Genomic DNA, 22,121 nt, shown 5'->3' with positions numbered 1-22,121 from the left:
TTCTGCTTCTTTTTCTTTTCTTTTCCGCTTCTTCTTCTTTTTTCCTTCTTTTTGGTCTTCTTTTCTCATGTTTTCTTCTCCTTCTTCTTCTTATTTTGAGTCATATTTGGGGAAGAAGGGTGGAGGATAGTTGGGTTTTTGTAATATGAGGTGGGGTATTAGTTGGTGGTTGCGATTTGGGGCGGGGGATCAATTGGGGTGGCTGGGTAAGGATGGATGTGTTGTAGGTGGCGGGGTGCAGGTTGGCTTTTTGGAGTTGTGTGGTTTGGGGTGGGTGTTTTGGGGTTGGTGGATGAATGTGTTGGAGGTGATTAGGTGGAGGTAGCTGGTTGTGCGGTGGTGGGGTGTGTCCGAGGGGAGCATCTGTGGGGATGAGGTGGTTTCCATGGGTTGAGAGAGATGGGAGATGGGGATTGCTGGAGTGGGATGTTCTAGTAGGTGGGTTGAGGTCGCGGTGGGGGTGTAAGAAGGTGGGAGAAGTGGTGGTGACATCGAAGTGAGGGCTAGGTGGAGATGGTTGGTATGGGTGGGGGATGAGGTTGTTGGTTAATTTTTAATGTTTAAATTTTAATTATTTAAGAGAATTTTTACATTTTTATAATGTTTTTATGCCATATGGGACAAAAAGATGAAATTACCCCTGTCACGTCAATAATTTTGACGGGGTTAGCAACAAAGTTGACGGCAGGGGGCGAAGTGAAATGCGAAACCACGATCAAAGAGGGTATATGGGTCACTTTCAATTTCAGGGTGCAAAGTGAGATTTGACCCAAGTTTCAGGGGACATTTTAACTAATAAGCCTAAAAAGAAACCCCAAACTCTAAAAGGTAACTGGCTACCCCCATTTTGAAACTTACCATAATCTGGCTCGATTTCTCCTTGAGGTCGACAAACCCATACCATTGCCGACACAATAACCTTAAAATTAGCAAGATTCTCCTGCACTTGACATTATTCGAAGGCTTTTGTCAGTTTGAAATGGTTTTGCTTCAAAAGCTGGGTGAAAAGGAATCAAGTGGTCTGGGATTGCTTTTGTGTAATGTTTGGGGATTAGGGATTTCAAGCCACATTTGCGGATTAAGGTTGAGGGTACACCAGATTTCAACACATGTCCCACGATGGGCTGGAAACCTAGAAATTATCCCCGTTATCTTTTTAAAACATTCACCCAACACGAAAGGAAAAAAAAAAAAAAAGCCACGTCAGATACACCACATCATCACTTAACGACTCCAATGATGGACTGGGTAACGACTGACCAATTTGTAGGTTCTCCAAAAGTTCATGTATGTGCTTGAAAATTTTAGATGATTGGGTACTTGCTTGTAATGACCCCTAAAGTTTGGGTACTAATATGTAGTTTACCCTAAATTTTTTAATAAATTTTTAGTCCACATGAGAACATAAACGTGGATTCTACCTACCACTTCATCAGTTATCATTTAACACACATATTAACGGTATGGCTAACAAATATACTTTTTTTTTCCCTTAGGGGGGTGTATTCAATTGAGATTTTAAAAGACTATTTTGGAATAAAAAAGTCTTGTGGTATTCAATTAAGACTTTTAAATAATCTAAACAAGTCTTGTGGTATTCCATTAAGACTATTATGATTTTTAAAAGAGGGCGTTGAAATCACGTGGTATTCAATCAAGACTTTAAACAAGTAACAAAAAATCTTATGGTATTCAAAAACTTGCTAATTTCGAAGGATTTTTTAAAATGTGAAATTGTGTGGGACTTTTTAGTGGGAGGTATGAATACCAAACCCTATCTTAAATCCCACCCTAACCCATGAGATTTTTCACGTGAGATTTTTTTTTTCTCTGGAAAAGATGAACCCCGGGCTCTGCTGAAGGACCTGCCAAAACCCATTGATCCAAATCACTAAACCACCCTCTCCAGCGATCCTCAGGTACATAACCATGGCTCATGCTGGCCTTGCCTTTACAGTTTTTATACTTTACGTTGTGGGCAAGCTCTTAGAGGAATACTTGAGACCAATTCAGTGGGCTGTGCTTTGTTTAATTCCTCTCAGAGGTATACAACAAAGTCTGGGTATTGTGTTATCTGATCACATTTGAGTCTGGTGGAGTGACTGAACAAGTGATGAGTATGCTTCCAAATTCAAAGTCTGCGAGGGTTAGATGTGTTGAAGTTCTGCTGGTTCCCACCATCTGTTCGACAAAATGCCTCAAAGAGGCTTTGTTGCAGCAACTGGGAACCAATATGGGATTGTCCATGGATGTTAACTTACCTGATAACATGCCTTCTGCCGTGGAAGGAGAGAATGATCCAAATTCTCAGCTCACTAGCTCAAGTGGAATATACTCTAGTGGGGTTGCAACTCAAGACTCTGTTAGTAAAGGAGATAATGTTTCTGACAATCTGGTTGCAACTGAAAACAAAATGGTAAATGATCGTGATGATGGGAGTACTACCATTGATTCTGTCGAATGAGAGGTAGAGAATTCAGCTGAAAATGCAGCAACCCAAATCTAAACTTGTTCAATGTTGAGGAGACTATGTGGTTTTCTCTTTCTTAATATGAAGGAGAAATTAATTTCAGCATTTTTTGTGTGGAATTTTGCTCAATGTGCATGGTAGAAAGAATTAACCCAACTTTGTGTTTTTATTATCTTTTATTCTCGCCACCATGTGCATCCATCTTTTGGTGATTCTTCAAGAAGTTCAAGAGGGGCTAAGGGTTACTAGCAGAATTGTAGTTAGCATTGTTAGTTTCAAAAAATAAAACCAAAACTTATTTAGCTGATGTGGTATATTCTAAGCCATTGTTTCTTTTAAACTCTTAATCCGTTAAATCCATGTGGTCCTTTCAAATCTTATATATCTTGATATAAATCTTTTAAAATACATAAGTAAAAAGTCTTGATTATAAAAAATCCATAAATAAAATCTTATAAGTCATTACATTGTTTAAATCCATTAGACTTTTTTTTATCTCTAAATAGTCTTTTAAAATCTCAATTGAATACACCCCCACTAAATACTTACGTGTGTGTTTTTCATAAACTTGTACATCATTATTTCATTTTTAGAACCTTAAATGAGCGAGAATGTTATATTAAATTAATAAATTATTTAATAATTTTTCAGTCCACGTGGAGCACATAAAAGTGGAGTCTACATTTACCACTTCATCAGTTATCATTTAAAACACATATTAACAGCCTGACTACCTTAATATACTTACGTGTATGTTTTTAGTATATGAGTTTGTAAAGTCTTCGGATATCAATTTTTTTTTTTGGTCTAAACCATGAGGTGGTCCTGGATGGACTCCAATTATGGGTGGCACCTTCTTAAGGAATGAGAGTGCCGAACCACTCACACCAACCACCTTGGTTCTTCGGATATCAATTTGAAACCACCCAAAAATATGATGTTTTTACGTAGTGAACCAACAAATTTATACCTTTTTACCTTCATTGAAGGAGTAATTTTTGTGTATTGGATAATATTTCTACACATCTTATGTGTATCGAACGGTACTAGTCCGGAGCATACGAAAATTTCTCCCCTGTGAGATGTTCTCTTTGAGGAAAGGGGTTTGCTGAGTGAAGGGTTTTTACGAATAGATCCTCTCCACACTAACCCACTCTCTCACTCCCTACCATTTTCCTCACTCTCCGTCTCTCTCTCTCACTGCAGACACTCCCAACTTCCCACCAGCAACCACCGCAAAAATGGCGACGGTAGACTCCTTAACCCACATAGACATCACCACACTCTCTCAATCCGAGCTCCACGCCCTCTCCCTCTGCTCCTCCTCCTCCTCTGCCTTCAACCTCTTCGGGGCCCAAGACCTCGTCGTCCCCAAAATCGACCGATCTGTCTTCAATGAGAGCGCTGGCTCCCGCCGCCAGACCTATTCCCGCCCTCGCCGCTCGCAGTCCGATGCCTCCACCGGCCACCGTCGCCGCGTCGCCGGCCTCCACGCCACCCCCAAGCTCTCCCCTGTCCCGCCCGACGACCCCGAGCGCAACGAGAACCACGCCATCATCGCCCACCTCAAGAACTTCATTTCCCAGGACCCCAAATTCGACCAAATCGACTTCGAGGCCGCCCATATGGCGTCGTTTCCCATGCTGCTGGGCCCGAATCACGAGTTGAGGAGCGGAATTGTGGGTTTTGAGGGGAGAGAGGACGAGGGGGTGAAGAAAAGGAAGCGGGGGAGGAAGCCGAAAGTGAAAGTCTTGAGCATGGAGGGTGAGGGCTATGTGGGTATGGAGATGGTGAACAAGAACGGCGCTGCGGTGGACGTTTCGGGTTTGGCGAATGTGGAAGACCCTTTTGGGGAGGAGTTGAGGAGGAGGACTGTGGGTTTGGAGACTGAGGAGCAGTTGTTGGGGTTTATGAGGGAATTGGGTGGGCAGTGGGGAAGTAGGAGGAAGAAGAGAAAGATTGTCGATGCAAATGAGTTCGGGGATGCGTTGCCGGTCGGTTGGAAGCTCTTGTTGGGGCTTAAGAGGAAGGAAGGACGTGCTTGGATATACTGCCGCCGATTCATAAGGTTTTACTTGCTTTATTTCTTCTTCAGTCACTTATACTAGAGTATGCAAAAATGTCCATGGCTTTGCAACCATTGAGGTCTACATAGTTCTTGTTTGAAAACACATATATATTCTTTTGGTTAGCATAAGCATTGACTTTGCTATGACTATTTTTTTATGCTCTATTTGTTTGAAAATTTCTTGTGAGTGTTGAATGTTAGAATTTTGTATGCATTTGCTTGTAGGAGCTCTTGGGTTTAGAGCTTATAGTTGGTATGCTTATTTTTTTTGTCTCATTGTCACTTGAGAATGCTTCTCTTCTTTGGTTACATAGGTTATCTTAGCAGATCATCCTCAAGTAATGAGGATCAAATTAGAATTATGTACCCATTATCACTGCCACTTACTAAAGAATTCTTGGGGCTACAAAGAGAGTTTCTGCGATATGTTTGGGATATGGTTACTTCGAGCTAGCATCTGCATTTTCTTGGTTGGTTGTAGAACTTGACAATGACATTGAAAGATGTACAACGAAGCTTTAATTCTGAATAGTTTGCTAAAGGCTAATTTTTTTTTAATTTGATGGATATTGATTTACCAATAATTTAGTATAACTATGTAGCATGACAATCCATTCAAAGGAGATGTGGCAGTACTAGAGAAAGCAGAAATGTGGGTAGTATCTGAAGAACATGCATAACTAGTTAACGGGTGGTTATTTATATTTGCTTTTCAGCATTTCTTCTACTTCATGTCCTGTATTTTTGAGCTCTCTCTCTCTCTCGCTCTCTCTCTCTCATAGTTACAAGTTACTTGATACTTTCCAGCCCAACTGGACAACAATTTCTGTCCTGCAAGGAAGTTTCTTCATTTCTCCACTCCGTCTTTGGTTTCAATAATGTGCGACAGCCAGATGGTCGTGGGGGTGAGAACCTTCAGGAAGAGTGCATAATGACTACTGAAAACGTAAGTATATATTTGTGCAGTTGTTTGGTCTATTGTACCTTGGTTTATAAATCTTCTTTAATAAGCTTTGTTTGGGGTACAGCAGCATTCTGACAAGGATGGAGGCCGAAGGCAATATGTGAATTCCAGCTCTGCTCTAGTCGTGTCTTCTATAACTAATGAGCGTGAGAAGGAAGTTAGCTTATCGGGAATGGAGAATCTTGCAGAGGTTCAGATACGTGACCTTTTTGAATGTCACAAATGCAGTATGACTTTTGGTGAAAAGGATTCATATTTGCAGCATCTGTTGTCCTTTCACCAGAGGACTACAAGGAGGTATAGACTTGGTTCTACTGTTGGTGATGGTGTGATAATTAAAGATGGGAAATATGAATGCCAGTTCTGCCATAAGGTATTTCTGGAAAGGCGTCGCTACAATGGTCATGTAGGGATCCATGTTCGTAATTACGTGAGGAGGGTGGAAGAATCCCCAGGTCCAACGACTGTTCAAAAGAGAATAGAATCTCCAAGCGGGGAAGGTTTTCCTTCAAGGATTTCTAAGATGGATGCTTTAATTGAAATTGCCCAAAACTCTATCCTAGAAACCTCAACTGCTGGACCTAATAATGAATCAAAATGTGGTCCTGCTGCCAATTCTCATCAAGAAATGAACATAGACTCCCCCCTCAGTGAACCGGACCTGGATGGTAGCATGATTGATAGGACTGCTTCAGATCAACATGATAGTGAGCATACAATAACTGATGGAAGTATGGAGGAAGCTGACGATCCTATGGAAGTTGTAGATGTTAAGATGGATTCTGGTATGAATACAACTTCTAAAGAGAAAAATGGCAAACCATCTGAAAGTTCTTTGGAGAAAGATGGTTTGGGCTTCACATCTGATGAGTTAGAGAAGTCTGGTACCAACCAGGATGGAGCTTCTCAGTGCCTGATACATGCTTCTTCAAATGAAAAAATTATTTCTGAAGTTGTAGGCAATGAAAATTTGAATTTCACAAGTACATTAGAGCATCCCAATGCCGTTGAACTCAGTAATAAAAAAAATAGTGAACCTGCAGTTGAGTTTGGTAGCAGCAATGATCATGGACCAGCTAATGATACTTTGATAGAGCCTGTACGCCAAGCTAATGAAGAAAATGAAATCCAAAGTGGGATTTCTGACTCCTCAATGTCTCTGGTGCAACCATTGGTCTGTTTTCCCACATCTAATGCAATATCGGATAAGGTATCAAGCATTGCTGCCATATTTTGTCTTTTTGTGGTTTCCCAATACATTGAATACACCTTAGTTGTGTTTAAAACTTTTTCTTCAAAATTAAAACTTAAAAATTTGCTAAAGAATTTATATTTGAAGAATATTTCATGTTCTCTTTCCTGGATTCCAAGATCATGCTGATCTATCCAAAATGTAGCAATTATATGAGTATAATTTTATAGGAGTTGAGTCATCATTCTGTTGGTATGCTTTTTTTTTTCTTTTTTTTTCTTTTTTGCTTGTATTTGTTTCTAAGTTGTGAGCATGTTGGCTGTGAGACTATTTAGTCTAGTGGCTTTCGTATGGTTTTTAATTTAATGTTGTCTGTTTGGCCTATCAAAATATTTGATTGATTACTGTTACTTCTAGTATTGCATTAATATGAATGGTAGAAAAAAGGAAATGGATGCAATATGCTCAACACACAGACACACAGACACTTATAATAATAATTCTCTAATGGAGATGTCATTATTTTAAGAAAAGGACCATAATGTGGGACCTGTCAGATGGTCTCATGATCCAAGTCATTTAGTTTTCAGTTTCAAGGACTAGCGTTGCAATAGGTTTTAGCCAAATCAGAAACTCTTTAGTCATCTAAATGCAGTGAAGTACATAGATGAACAAAGTGTTGATCATGATGATAAACTAAAGAGATTCTGATTTTGAGAGTTTGAAGAGATGATGCCTGAAAAAAAAGCCACTCAGCCATACCTCCAAGTTGTTGATCGGAATTTGATGTGCCGGGTTTGGTTACATGGTTCAAATATAAGATCAGAGTAGACCCCTAACTAATTGTATGTTTTAACTGTAAATCAATTATCATGCGCGCTAAAATAGTGATATGTTAGGGCCTGTTTGATAACCATTTCAAATTTAGTTTTTAGTTTACATTTTTTGTGCTAGAGTATTAGAGGAAAAAGAGGGAGAATGGAAGTGAGAATGAGAGTGAAGATGGGATTGATTGGGAAGATGAGAGGGAATAATGGGAGGGAGGAGTAGCAAAAGTGAAAACTAAAACAAAAAACTGAAATATATTTGAAATTGTTTTCACTTTTAAGTTTTGTTTTCACTTTTGTTATTCATCCCTCCCATCCTCCCCTCTCATCCTCTCTCTCAATCTTATCCTCACTCATTCTCACTCTCATTTTCCCCTATACTCTAGCATAAAAAATGAAAACTAAAAACTAAAATTGAAATGGTTACTAAACGGGCCCTTAGTTTGTTGGCAGGGACTCTTCTTTGACATGCCTATATTCCTATATTCTGTGATATTTACTTTTGAAATTTGATTTTGTTCATGGTTTTGATTGACAGGGGGAGCAGCATGTTAGCACTGCTGGCCAGAGACATAACCATGAAACAGGTTTTGAGGAGCTGAGGCTGGATGAAATAGAACCTCTGAAGTATGGTTTTGCAGGTGGGCAAGAATCTATTACAATGCAGGAGGTACCGATGGATTTGACAAATAATGCAGAGATGGAAAGGGCATTTGGCTCCTCTGTCCAGTTTGAACAAGAAGTCATGCTAAGCATGGCTGCAAGCCATCAGCTTACATGCGTATGGTGTGGAGTAGAGTTCAACCATGAGGCTGTTGATTCCGAAATACAAGCAGATTCCGTCGGTTTCATGTGTCCAGCCTGCAAGGCAAAGATCTCTGGGCCACTCAATGTATAGGATAACGATATGCCTGTGAATTCGAATCCACTCTAAACAGTGGCGTCCTATCATTCCATTGTGATTATTATCATGGACGCCCGTTAATTTTATTTGCGCATGTAACCTTGCTATTTTAGAACGTTACCCAGTCCTTTTTTATTTCTCAACCATAAGTATCAAATCATCTTTTACTTAACCCCTTTCTGGTTTGGCTGGTGTTGAAGCGGCTATTTTTTCTAGTGTGCATTGGCCTCATGAAGTCTTCCTATGTAAATGTGGATCTCAAATTTGGATAATTCGTACCTCTAGCCACATTGCGAAGTGGCCCGAACAATGTGATACCTCGACTCTCAACACAAGGGGATCATAGTGTGTTGGGCCAAATGGATATTGTAATTCGATGGTATGAACCATTTATATTTTTTTAGTCTCCGCTAAAGAATAATCTTTGTAAAACATCATACATATTAGGACAGTGATAATTTCAGCCAATTGTGTTCCTATAATTTTTTGATAAGAAGAAAATGTTTTCGTGGTTTCCGATTTAATTGATTAATTGCAAAGATGATCTTTTAGTGGACACTTTGAAAATACACAATTTATACATAGTCCCCTTTTATTGAGGGATTCCTCAAATAGGGACACCCTTTAGGGTCTTCTACAAAAAAACAAAATTTCAACGATCGAAACCATCTATTTTTTAAGTCTACATTCACAGATCATCTTTACAAAAAATTAGACAAATCGGAAACCGTTTCAATATCCAATTGTGTTCTACAAAATCAATGAACATGGTGCTTCAAGAAAATACTAAAATTTCAATAATTCAATTGAGTGGTCAAATGATATCGGATTCAAGTGATTTTTTGTAGAGATGATCTTTAAATGAGTATCTACAAAATAGACAGTTTGAATGAGTGAAATACAATACGGAGTGAGCCCTACAAGGGTGTCCCTCAAATAAGCTTATTCGAGGGATCCCTCAACTGAAGCTATATATATATACAGTCCCCTTATATTGAGGGATCCCTCATATAATTTTATTTGAGGGACACCCTTTAGGGTTCCCTATGAATTTTTTTTTCAACGATACAAACTATCTATTTTTTAAGTCTGCATTCATAAATCATCCTTGCAAAAAATTAGACAAATCGGAAACTATTTCGACATCCAATTGCAAAAACTATTTCTTGAAGAACTGTGTTGACATTATATTAAACCTATTGATTTCGGATTGAGCCCAAAACTTGGGCAACATCATATTGTGGTGGGAGGAGTCATTCGGTGAGTTTTGAGTGAAATCCAATTGCTAAAACTATGCAACACACCAACCACTCCATTTAAGGAACACCCTTGTAGGGCTCACTCCGCATTGTATTTCGCTAATCCAAACCGTCTATTTTTTAGATAATCATTCAAAGATCATCTCTACAAAAAAATCACTTGAATCCGATATCATTTGACCACTTTGGGTTATTGAAATTTTAGTACTTTCTTGAAACACCGTGTTCATTGATTTTGTAAGATACAATTGGATGTCGAAACGGTTTCTGATTTGTATATATATATATCCGCAAGTTCACACCGTGCGGACGCCATTGTAAACATGGAGAAAAATAAGGAGGGGTAGTAAAAAATACATGGTGTTTTCATGGTAATAACGTCCGGACGTTCGTATAGGAGAAAATCTATATATATACAAAGAGCTTGAGTTGAGGGATCCCTCAAATAAGCTTATTTGAGGGACACCCTTATAAGGCCCACTCCATATTGTATTTCACTAATCTAAATCTTTATTTTGTAGATATTCATTCAAAGTTCATCTCTACAAAAGATCACTTGAATCCGATATCATTTGACCACTCAATTGAGTTATTGAAATTTTAGTAATTTTCTTGAAGCACCGTGTTCATTGATTTTGTAGGACACAATGCAGGACCGGTCTTGAGATTTTGAGGGCTCTGTACGAAATTTAAATTGGAGAGCATATAACAACAATCACAAATCAAATTCATAAATTTTTTTAATGTTTTCATTTGATAAAGTTAAATATTAGTATGTTTGGTATGAATTTTTTTTTTGGTTTTGTTTTGAGTGGAAGAAAGTTTTTTTTTCGTTTTTAGGAGAAAGCGTATGCGTGTGATATATACTGTTAGTTTAGTTGGATCTTTGTTGTTATAATGAAAAAAGAATAAAAATATAAATACAATGGCATCATTGAGACTTGAATTTGGGCTTTGTACCAAGGAATATGCACTAGAAACCAACTTCACCAAATGCAATTTTGTGGCAATGTGTTGCACACTTAAGTATATATACCTATTTTATAATATTAATATATATAATATAAAGTATAATTTTTTTGGGGGCCCTACAAAATCAGGGGCCTTGTGCGGTGGTGCCACTTGCACCATGCCAGGGCCGCCCCTAACAATTGGATGTCGAAACATTTTTTGATTTGTTTAATTTTTTGCAAGGATGATCTATGAATGTAGACTTTAAAAATAGATGGTTTGGATCGTTGAAAAAAAGTTTATAGGAGACTCTAAAGGGTGTTACTCAAATAAAATTATTTGAGAAATCTCTCAATAGAGCGGGACTGTATAATCTTCTCATTTAAGCAAAGCAGTAACCCACTTAATTATTGGTCCAAATTCTTGGCCTCACAGGAGAACAAAGTAATCAAAACAATATTTTCAATCAAGTGGTGTGATCTTTGTACTGAAAAGTTTAAACAAACAAGAAAACCTTTGGGCGAATATGTTCAGTGCGTGCTTTTTATATGAAGATTGGCATTTCGCCCTGAACGTAGTGTGAAGAAACCGAATCCCCTGTGTGGCCCTTTGCCCTTTAAAATGTTTAATATTTTTGGCCTTTGTTTTCAAGACGGTAAAATCAGAATAAAGAAAAAAGATAGGGCATCTAGTTCTTCTTTCTTTATAACATGACAGAATAAAGAAAGGTGACCCCATGCATGCTGTTTGATTGGACAGATACTAACCCTAATTATTCTATGGATTTTGTTGAAAACTAAACGATTTTCAACTGTTAAATTCATCAATTCACGTATTAATTTCCAAGCTAGAAAAGTGAGTACACCCTCATGTAAGAATATAGAAATTTGGATCCACATATATATTTTCAGATCAATGGGAGGTGGACATGCATCCTTGACATTGACATTATGAACCATGATAAATGCGGCGCTTCCTGCAGTCGAGATTTTGTGTTCGATTCTTTCTTTTTCACTGTCGCTTGTATTAAACAAAAAGTAGATTAATTAGCCGACTGCCTATGATATATTAATTTTTAATTGTACCTAGAAAAGTCAATGTTGTAGCAATACATACACATTTTACATAAGGCCCGGAATAAGGTAAAATTAAGATGCTCAACACAGCCACCCAAAACGTCTCCACGGTTGTGATTGCTTGTTCACAATAACTAAGAATCCCAGATATGATATGAAGCCTTTTCCACCAAGCTATAGTTGTGCCCAAACTGGGGCCGTCCCTAGCTAGGGTTAAGCTTGTTTATATATTTTGCTTAAAGCCTCATTATTAATTGGCGTTGTAGCCTTCAACATATTAGGCATATATCAGTGATCAGATATGGAAACCACAACACCAATCACATGCAGCGATTGCTATGATCACCAAGACACACAAGAAAGCTGCATCCGTGGCCATATAATTGCTTGCGGTGGAGGTGCAGATCACAAGGACAAAGGAGGTGAGCATGGCCTGAGGAAAAAAGTAAGTAGGCTTTTTCATGGCAAGGCTTCATCAAACAGTCCGGATGTTAATTCATCATCAGTGGTCACGGCCAGTTTTAAGACATCTTTTCTAGGGAAGTTGACGTCGTGGCCCTCTGTCGAGATCCCAGCCACCCCGGCTGCAGCATGTGGAGGATCGAACAAGCGTGCACTTCTTTGCGGGGTGACATACAGTCATCAACATAGATACAAGCTCAAGGGCACTGCTAATGATGTGAGTAACATGAAAAACTTGTTGACTAACATCTTTGGTTATCCTGCCGAATGCATACGCATACTTTCAGGTAATTAATTAGGCCCCAAGTTAACTATTTTATCCATCTTTATTTATTATATAAGTGGTTCTACTTAATTAATGGAAAAGAAAATGGGAAAAGAAAACAAATTGTTATTGAATTGAGCTTGAGAAGACATGATTCCAAGAAATTATATAATTAAAAAAAATCAAAAGTAGGGGAAAAATGTGTGGGAGGATTAAAGGAGAAATGAAGGAGAACTTATTGATAAGTTTAGAAGTCAATGGCAACATTGTAATTAAAACATACTTTATTTATTCTTTCACTCTATATCTCTTGCTCCCTACTTTTCCTCTCCCATTGTAACTCTCCATATGCATAGCATATATATGTGATGAATTCTAGTATAGTTGATCTTCTATTGTCAGACTGTGTCTTTGTAATAACATGCTTATATTTTCATACCATATATGAAACTAAACAATTGATTAAGTTGATTTCTACTGTATGGTTCGAATTTACAGTCTAACAATATAAGATTGACGAAAGAACATAATTATATATATATGGTGTTTTCGGTGCAATTAAATTATCAAAATGAATGCAGAAGATGATCCGTATGCCCAAGATTTGATACCGACGAAGAAAAACATTGAAAATTCTTTGAAATGGCTTGTGGAGGGCTGCAAGTGGGGAGACTCCTTGGTATTCTACTTCTCAGGGCATGGCTTACGGCAGCCTGATTTCCAGGGCGATGAGATTGATGGGTTTGATGAGACTATTTGCCCCGTTGATTTCATGAAAGAGGGCATGATCCTTGACAATGATATCAACAAAACCATTGTTTGGCCACTCAAGGCGGGTGTCAAACTCCATGCTATTGTTGATGCTTGTCACAGTGGAACAATTCTCGATCTTGAACACGTGTATAACCGAAAACAGTGAGTACTATACGATATACTGGTTAATGTACATTCATTTGCGTAGGTATACTTACGAATATGATATACGCGTGTGTGCATATGTGGGTTAGGCGAGTTGGCTAGGGCAGTGAGCCCACCTCTTTGCACTCAAGTTTAAATCTCCCTCCACGTAGATTAGATTAATTTAGAATAATTTAGGTGTTACACCCCCTCAAATTATATATAATTGGTATAAGGAGTTAGCATTTAGGGTCTATATATAGAATGAATTGATAATAGGGTTTAGGCACGCATTTGTACGGTCTTCAAAGTTTGGATACCAATTTGAAATCAACCCCAAAATTCGCGGGGGAATTTATGTAGTTGATCCTAAATAATTAGGATAGTTTTTTATTAGTTGAATTTAATTTGCAGGAGGATTTGGATTAATAACAATCCTCCATCTGGTGTTAGAAAAAGTACAAGTGGTGGGCTGGCGATTTCAATCAGTGCTTGCGAAGATGATAAAATGGCAGCAGATACTACTGTAAGGGATTTTGCTTCAACCATTTGTTTCAAGTATTAATATACGTGCAACTCTGTATGTGGCAATATGAAAAAAAATAAAATAATAATTATTCTAGTATGATTTGATAAAATTGGGAAATTTTATAGCTGTTTAAAATTGCTAAATTAGCATGCTACGTGGTCTTACCGTCCCGTCACACTTTATATTTTCGAATATTTGATCATTACTCATTGCTAATAATTGTGTGTTTTTTATTTATCATGAAGCAACTTCTTGTTAATTATTTTATGTTTTAATCGTAAATGCAGGTTTTTACTAAAAAGGTAATGAATGGTGCTATGACATACATTCTCACTGAAACTGTTAAGAGAAACCCTCAAATAACATATGGGGCTTTGCTTGACACCATGGCCAGTGAAATTGAAAATATTAACAGCGAAAGATGGATCAAGTCAAGAATCATAAGGAAAGTATTTCGACACAAAACCATACAGGTTTGATTTTGTTCCCATGATCCATGATAAACAAAATCTTTATCTTTTCTTCCATATCCGTATGTACCAAATGTGAATTTAATTCGTCTTCCCTGATATTACTTGTATAAAAGAAAAATTAAAGACATAAAGTAGTTATTAATTACAACACATTAACATAAAAATTAGGCAAAAAGTTACATTTAGTTCATGTAATTTGCCGCTTTTTATCATTTTGGTCCATAAATCCTAGCAATTTAAGGACATGTTACAAATTCTATCAAATTTCTTTCTATTATGTTTTGAGCACGAGATTTGACAAAATTTGTAACGGAACTAGAATGATTTTGACAGAATTTTAAATTTGTCCTTAAATTCCTGAGATTTAAAACTTTATAGATAAAATTGACAAAATCAAAACAACGGAGACTAAAATGATAAAATCGCTAGACGACTGAAATCTCAATTGATTATGGGTATGTGTCAAGGTAACATTGGTTCGGTTCACGTCAAATCTAAATTTACCTTCCTTAATTTGTTGGACAAGTTTTGATTACTGCATTAATCTCATGATCATCAATAGGTCAAAACTCGACCCACCCGATTCACTTATAGACACTCAACCCATATTGAGTCCTTGACCCTAAACCCTAAATTCTAAACCTGTATTCTGAGCCAAGAGTGAAAAATGGTTAGATTGGGGTTTATTCATCTCTTCCAATGGTACAAACTCATCTGAGTAGCGTTTCTTAATTTTCATACCCGAGACGTTTACATTGTCTCGTTATTTCTTTAACTCTACAGAGACGTTTACATTGTGCCTAATGTATGCAGGAACCTTTGCTGTCATCTTCTACAAAGTTTGAGGTTTACGACACGAAATTTATCTTGTAATGAAGATCTATCATTGTAACCACTGTTAACTAATTTGCAAACGCATCAATTGTTTCTTAATATGTTTTCTATATAAATTACATAGTTTGACTAAGGTGGAAATAATCTCATGTACAGTCAGTTACAAATTGATAATGGCTGTACAATCGTGTAAGTACGAGGGAACCAAATTGATCCAAGACTATTTGCTTTTGCTTTTGTACTTAAAATATCGATTCTGGTTTTATGCTTCAAATTCATTGTAGTATGTGGGGATATTCTCCAATAAGTATTTAAGTTAAGAATTGGTTACATATGTCTAATTTTGGCCATTGGATTACATCTAAGAGACTATCAAAACATTTAATGAATGCAATCCAATGCCCAAGATTAGAAGTATGTAACTGTTCACCGGTTTAGATTTAGTTCCTGTGATGGTAGGGTAAAATTCCCCATTGGCTTGAAAATCATTGGTGGTCAACAAGTCAACTTTCTTTGGTGTGCGAACGTGCCACTGTTAGCAATCAAGACCCTAACAGACTTATGAAAAATAGATTGGTGGACTTCACAATTTCTCATTGTAAAAACTAGTAGTTCTGGCCAAAATGAATATTAAAAATAAATCAAACTGTTTTAAAGAGAATTGTTTATTACACAATTTAAAACAAAAGGGAACTGCCACGTCTAAAAGGACAACAGAACATTGGGTTTCGATTTCTGCTCGGATTGTTGCATGTGACTCAGGTTGGATTGGATGTATTTGTGCTGGATTCAAACGTCAGCACCTTCAACTAATGAGGTTCAATTGGATATCGATACCAATGTTGAGATTGGCAGAGCTTTAATCTATTTTAGCCATTGAGAGGCTTGTTGGATGGGCATAACTGGGATTTCTTTCGTCTAGATTGGATTGTAAGTGGCTGGATTGATGATTTCTAGTCTAGAACTGCACTTCAGCACTTGTTCTGCTTAATTGTGGATCACCTGCGATTTGTTCTAATGATTCTTAGACATCAACGCATCTCTGTAAATTTGTTGAGGTTTTCATATTATGAAAAACCTCTTGATTGGCTTATGCTGAACCAAATTTGTAACGAGAGAAATCTCATTTCCTTTGTGAATTGCCTCTCTGGATTGAGTTGAAGTGAAGTCAGAAACCCGAGTTTTGCCTTTTCTGTTAGAGACTGGATGTCTTTTATAAATCAAAGAGCTTGGTTGCTTCAAAGTCTGAAGGCTTTTGAGATCGTATGATCTTGTTTGAGTTTGTCAGTATGACTTGATAATTTTTGTTTTGATTGAATTTTTGGCTGTCCTTCACCCTGTTCACCTCCTCTTATATTTATAGAAAATCTGAATGAGGGTTTAATCCTTAATATCTGGAGGACATATCTGTTGAGATGATTCCTTATTCCAGCGCGAAAAAAGGATAGTGGTTTAGTCTGACAAAAGAAATCCCCCATCAATATGATGATCAATTTTGATCTTCTATCAACCAACTCTCTTATCTCTTGTTTATCTCTCATAAACCCCACTTGCCTTGATGCAAAGCCCTCACAAGCATAGGAAAGAAACCTGGCCCTTTTTTTTTCTGGCATTAAATGGTTATGGGGAGTGGTTTTTTGATTAAACCTTCTACCAACTTCCCATCACACTACTACAAAAAAGGCAAAAGACGACGGGAATTCACCGTCGTGAATTTGGTTTTCAAACCGTCGTAAAATCGATCGACGTCTTTTGCAAAGTAAAACCACGACGCGAAATCACCGTCGTTGTTATAACAAACAACGTCATTAACAAAAAAACAACCGACGTCTGTATACTGAAAAATGAACCAAAAAATTGTCTTGGAGAAGAATAGACGACCTATTTTATACAACCTCCGTCGTGTAAAAGAATACAATACGTCTTTAACTAAATAAAATATGACGTTATTAAATCATACGACGTCCAATGTATTTATATAACCGTCGTGCAATAGTAATGCCACTTCGTTTTTTCCATTAATATTGACGTGGAAATAGCGGTTAGGGTAAATCACCGTCGTTGTTGTAACAAATAACGTCATTTACAAAAACAACCGACGTCTGTACACTGAAAAATGAACCAAAAAATTGTCATGGAGAAGAATAGACGACTTATTTTATACAAAATTTGTCGTGTAAAAGAAAATACTACGTCTTTAAATAAATAAAATATGACGTTATTAAATCATACGACGTCGAATATATTTATATAACCGTCGTGAAATAGTATTGTTACTTCAGTTTTTCCATTAAAATTGACGTGGAAATAGCGGTTAAGGTAAAGCACCGTCGTTGTTGTAATAAACAACGTCATTTACAAAAACAACCGACGTCTGTATACTGAAAAATGAACCAAAAAATTTTCATTTAGAAGAATAGACAACCTATTTTATACAAACACAGTCGTGTGTATGTATATACTACGTCTTTAAATAAATAAAATACGACGTTATTAATATTTACTATGTCTTATATATTTACATAACCGACGTGGAAAATATGTTAGGCTCATGACTTACGACATATTTATTTCTATAAACGACGTAGTATGTGATATACAACGTCGTGATCATGTAAAAGACAGCCGTGTTTCTCTATTTATACGTCGTCTTTAGTAAAATAATAGTCGTCTAATCCATCCAAGACGTCGTCTTTTGTAACGTTCAGGTTCGATATCTGTCCTTTTAGACGTCGGTATTATTGTACTGAAGTCGTGTTATTTGTAATTACATGTCGGCTCTTTATCCTTCTCCGACGTGATATCGTTAATAACTGTTTCACAATAACGTCGTCTTTTTTCACTTTTAGTTCGCTTTTAGACGTCGGTAAATTCAATGCCGTCGTTGAATGCTCCAAAACGTCGTTTTTGATTGACAATTTTATGGCAACAGACGTCTGTTTTTCACAGTTTTATAAGGACCGTCGTTTTATAATACTGAACCAGTATTTTATGTACTGATTGTTTTGTGTCCAAAACCTGCATAATGAAAGTGAAGAAAACACATTACAATTTATTGCAAAATTAATGTCATACAGTAGTGCTGTTTAGGGCATAAATAATTTCATAAATTACAAGAGCATCATTCAATCCATATATCTTCACACCCATCTCGAATATTTTGACTCCCAAACTCACCCACTAGTTCATCAAATGTGTCAACATTTGGCATCCCTCTAGTAAATGGCTCACACTCAATTCTCACATCACCTAAGACATCATCACCAATAACATCATCATTATATTCTCTATTAGGCGCTGATAACACTACCGACCAACCATGATGCATCGGGTCGTCAACAAAAAATACTTGTTTGACTTTAGAAGCCAAAACAAATTGGTCATTCCTATGTCCAATTTTACTCAAATCTACAAGGGTAAATCCAAGTTCGTCGACTACAAGGCCGGAAGTACTATCTATCCAATCGCACCTAAAGACTGGGATTGTAAACTTTTGGTAGTCAAGGTCCCAAATTTCTTGAATGACACCATAAAAACCCATATTTGAGAGAATTGGGTTTTTATCCTTGGCACTAGCAACTTGCATGGTATGTGCAAGTAAATAAACTCCACTATTTTGAACTGTCCGCACATCATCTTGTGCCTTGATGTTAAATTTAACACCTTTAATAAGATAGCTCCTATATAATGGCACTGCCATGTTTGGACCAGCTGCTAGCCACCTTAAATTTTCTGATACCCCATGATTGCCTCCCTCATCAAGTTCACTTTGAACCTGCAAATTAATCATATCTTAATTCAATCTAACATAGAAAGAAGAAAATTAAAAGTCCAATATGTTATTGAATAACATATACCTTGAAGTGTAGCCATTGAATGAAAGTGCTATTGTGCTTATCTTGCAGCCACTTTGTTCTCTTTCTAAATTTTGGATAAGCGGCCTTGATGTGGATCATATGTTCCCTACATGACACGAAAAATTCAAGCATTACGGTCCCAAACATATAAGATAAACATAAGGAATAATTTAAAATGGAAACTTAAGGAATAAAACTCATACTCGATATAAGGTAGAACTTCCTCCGTATTCTCCAAGACATATAGATGTGCTTGGTTCAACAGGTCCCGATCAACTAAGCTCACTGTGCAACCTGATAATGGCTTTGAAACTCCTATCTTCTGACTTGATGGCACTCCAATTGTACTAATATCAGATAAATGTTCAGTGCAATATTCTACAGCTTCTTCAGCTATATAACGCTCCGCAATGCAACCTTCGGGATGAGTACGGTTCTGAACATACCCCTTTAGAACTTTCATATATCTTTCGAACGGATACATCCATCTAAAATAAACTGGCCCACATAGACGAACTTCTCTGACAAGATGTACTACTAGATGAACCATGATATCGAAGAATGAAGGTGGAAAGTATTTTTCAAGCAAACACAAAGTAACTACTACATCTTCTTCCAACTTATCTAGCTTGGAAACATCAACCATCTTTGCACATATAGCATTGAAGAAGAAGCACAAACGAGTTATTGCATACCTTGCAGGCTTCTCCAAAACAGAACGAATTGCCACAGGGAGCAATTGTTGCATTAAGGTATGACAATCATGTGATTTAAGGCCAAGAAGTCTTGAATCTTGTAAAGATACAAGATTTTTTATATTTGAAGAATAACCTTCAGGGACCTTCATACCATAGAAAGAATTGCAAACCGCTCTCTTCTCTGCTCTTGACAAATTCCAAGGCCCTGGAGGCAAACGAGTACTTCTTTCTCCATACTCGGGTTGCAAATCAGTTTTGACCCCCATGTTCAATAAATCTAACCGAGCAGCAATCCCATCTTTATTTTTTCCAGGGATCTCCAGCAATGTACCAATGATACTATCACAAACATTCTTCTCAATGTGCATAACATCGAGGACATGCCTCACTGGAAGGTATTTCCAATACTCAAGATCAAAGAATTTTGACTTCTTCTTCCAACAAACTCTGTCACCATCATTTTCACCTCCACCTCCCCCTTTTTTCGATCCCCATATGTAATTAATATCTTCAACCATATGCAGCACTTCTTCTCCCCTTAATGGCTCCAAAGGCGTGCCATATTCAGGTTTCCCATTAAAAGCTGCACGTTGCCTTCTATATGGATGATTAATTGGTAACCATTTTCTATGCCCAATGTAACAAATTTTGTGGCCATTTTTCAACCTGTGACTAGGTGTATCATCGCCGCATATTGGACAAGCTTTATATCCTTTAACAACACAACCAGATAAGTTTCCATAGGCGGGAAAATCATTAATGGTCCACAGTAATGCAGCTCTGAGTGTAAAATATTCTCCTATGTGTGCATCATACACTCCTCTAATCCCATCCCACAAAGATTTTAAATCATCAATCAAAGGCTCCAAGTAGACGTCTATATCATTTCCGGGTTGTTTAGGACCGGAAATCAATAAAGTCAACATCATGAACTTTCGTTTCATGCACAGCCATGGTGGGAGATTATATGTAACTAAGATAACTGGCCAGCAACTATATCTGCTACTTAGAGAACTGTGGGGATTGAATCCATCAGATGAAAGAGCCAATCTCAAGTTTCTCGGCTCATTACCAAACTCGGGCCATTTATCATCAACAAGTTTCCAAGACGAGGAATCCGCCAGATGAGACATCTGACCGTCAATTGATTTTCTAGCAGCATGCCAAGTCAAATTCTTAGCTGTCTCATGTGATTGAAACATCCTTTTAAACCTTGGAATTGGAGGAAAATACCACAACACCTTCGCTGCCACACCCTCTTTCAAGAATCCATCTTTGGTTTCCTTCCACCTTGAGATACCACAAGTAGGACAATTAGTTGAATCTTCATACTCCTTCCTATACAAGATGCAATCATTGGGGCATGCGTGGATTTTCTCATAACTCAGCCCCAATGCACACAAAGTCTTTTTTGCCTCATACAAAGATGCCGGTATTGTATTTCCTTCTGGAAGCAACTCGCCCTGAAGTATCAATAATTCTGTAAAACATACATCACTCATCCCATGTTTTGCCTTCAAATTATACAACTTCACTAATGCTGATAACTTGGTGTACTTTCTACAACCAGGGTACAATGGTTGATCTCCATCCCCAATCACATTAGCAAACTCATAAGGATCGGATCCAAAATCACCAAAATCATTATCATCCATCTCTATTTCTTCAGACACAAAACTGTACCTACTATGGTCATCATCTTCTTCAACATTTCTACTAGCATTACTAGTTGCAATTGGTTCCCAAGGTTCTCCATGAAATGTCCAATTCTTATAGCTTTGGTCAACTCCATTAAAGTATAAGTGATCCCTTATAATTCCAACCCCAAACAATTTCAAATTCGCACATTTAACACATGGACAACGGATATGCGTTGTAGTTAGAAGATTTTCTACAGAAAATTGCAAAAATGCTTCCACCCCTAACTCATATGCCTTCGATCTTCTATCCGAGTGCATCCATGACTTATCCATCTCCGACACTATATCCTATTATCTATAATAAGGTGAAAAGACAAGCAATGACTATCGCTTATAGCAGATTATATAAGGTTTTAATAGCAAATAATAGAGTAAACAGACGACGGTTTTTAAACAACAACAGACGTATTACACATATATAGACGACGGGTTTTAAAAGAAACGTCGTCTAATGCTAGCAAGAAACGACGCCAGCGAACTTGAACCACGACGGTAGTTAAAAACTGCGTCGTGGTATATATTTACAAACGACGGTTTGTTAAAAAAACCGTCGTCGTATGCATAAAAAGATATCGAAATCCCAGTTTATTTTCAAGAACCCAAAATATATTCAGAACACAATATATATAAGGTGAAAAGACAAGCAATGACTATCACTATAGCAGATTATATAAGGTTTTAATAGCAAATAATAT

General features: G+C 37.3%; 2 protein-coding genes across 4 annotated transcripts; both read left to right on the top strand.

Moving 5' to 3' along the window:
* The first annotated feature begins 3,538 nt into the window (after positions 1-3,538).
* LOC110767495 (uncharacterized) lies at positions 3,539-8,597 on the top strand. 2 transcript variants are annotated; one of them, XM_088245689.1, is made up of 4 exons: positions 3,539-4,538; positions 5,346-5,484; positions 5,570-6,712; positions 8,060-8,597. In XM_088245689.1, exons 1-4 carry the CDS (start codon positions 3,712-3,714, stop codon positions 8,417-8,419), a joined length of 2,469 nt encoding a protein of 822 aa, XP_088101815.1. In that variant the 5' UTR covers positions 3,539-3,711; the 3' UTR covers positions 8,420-8,597. The 2 variants fall into 2 exon arrangements, with proteins under 2 accessions (XP_088101815.1, XP_088101814.1); XM_088245688.1 differs by having other exon boundaries at positions 5,567-6,712.
* Positions 8,598-11,746: 3,149 nt separating this feature from the next.
* LOC110767494 (metacaspase-1-like) lies at positions 11,747-15,419 on the top strand. Of its 2 annotated transcripts, none has more exons than XM_021971043.2 (5): positions 11,747-12,460; positions 13,023-13,353; positions 13,750-13,861; positions 14,152-14,337; positions 15,151-15,419. In XM_021971043.2, exons 1-5 carry the CDS (start codon positions 12,013-12,015, stop codon positions 15,208-15,210), a joined length of 1,137 nt encoding a protein of 378 aa, XP_021826735.1. In that variant the 5' UTR covers positions 11,747-12,012; the 3' UTR covers positions 15,211-15,419. The 2 variants fall into 2 exon arrangements, with proteins under 2 accessions (XP_021826735.1, XP_021826738.1); XM_021971046.2 differs by having other exon boundaries at positions 11,757-12,460; positions 13,020-13,353.
* Positions 15,420-22,121: the final 6,702 nt, after the last annotated feature.

This window comes from Prunus avium, chromosome 8 (assembly GCF_965620075.1).
Source record: "Prunus avium chromosome 8, drPruAviu1.hap1.1, whole genome shotgun sequence".
NCBI lineage: Eukaryota > Viridiplantae > Streptophyta > Magnoliopsida > Rosales > Rosaceae > Prunus > Prunus avium.
Note: the sequence above shows the minus strand (reverse complement) of the source record. Positions and strands in the feature narration are given on the sequence as shown.

What these genes read in the sequence shown, in the direction of transcription:
- LOC110767494 (XM_021971046.2), top strand. Translation starts at nt 12,013, where the DNA reads ATGGAAACCACAACACCAATCACATGCAGCGATTGCTATGATCACCAA. An exon ending in AAATGGCAGCAGATACTACT is followed by an intron (nt 13,862 to 14,151) that starts GTAAGGGATTTT and finishes TCGTAAATGCAG; the next exon opens with GTTTTTACTAAAAAGGTAAT. An exon ending in TTCGACACAAAACCATACAG is followed by an intron (nt 14,338 to 15,150) that starts GTTTGATTTTGT and finishes TAATGTATGCAG; the next exon opens with GAACCTTTGCTGTCATCTTC.
- LOC110767495 (XM_088245688.1), top strand. Translation starts at nt 3,712, where the DNA reads ATGGCGACGGTAGACTCCTTAACCCACATAGACATCACCACACTCTCT. An exon ending in GCATAATGACTACTGAAAAC is followed by an intron (nt 5,485 to 5,566) that starts GTAAGTATATAT and finishes TTTGGGGTACAG; the next exon opens with CAGCATTCTGACAAGGATGG. An exon ending in CTAATGCAATATCGGATAAG is followed by an intron (nt 6,713 to 8,059) that starts GTATCAAGCATT and finishes TTTGATTGACAG; the next exon opens with GGGGAGCAGCATGTTAGCAC.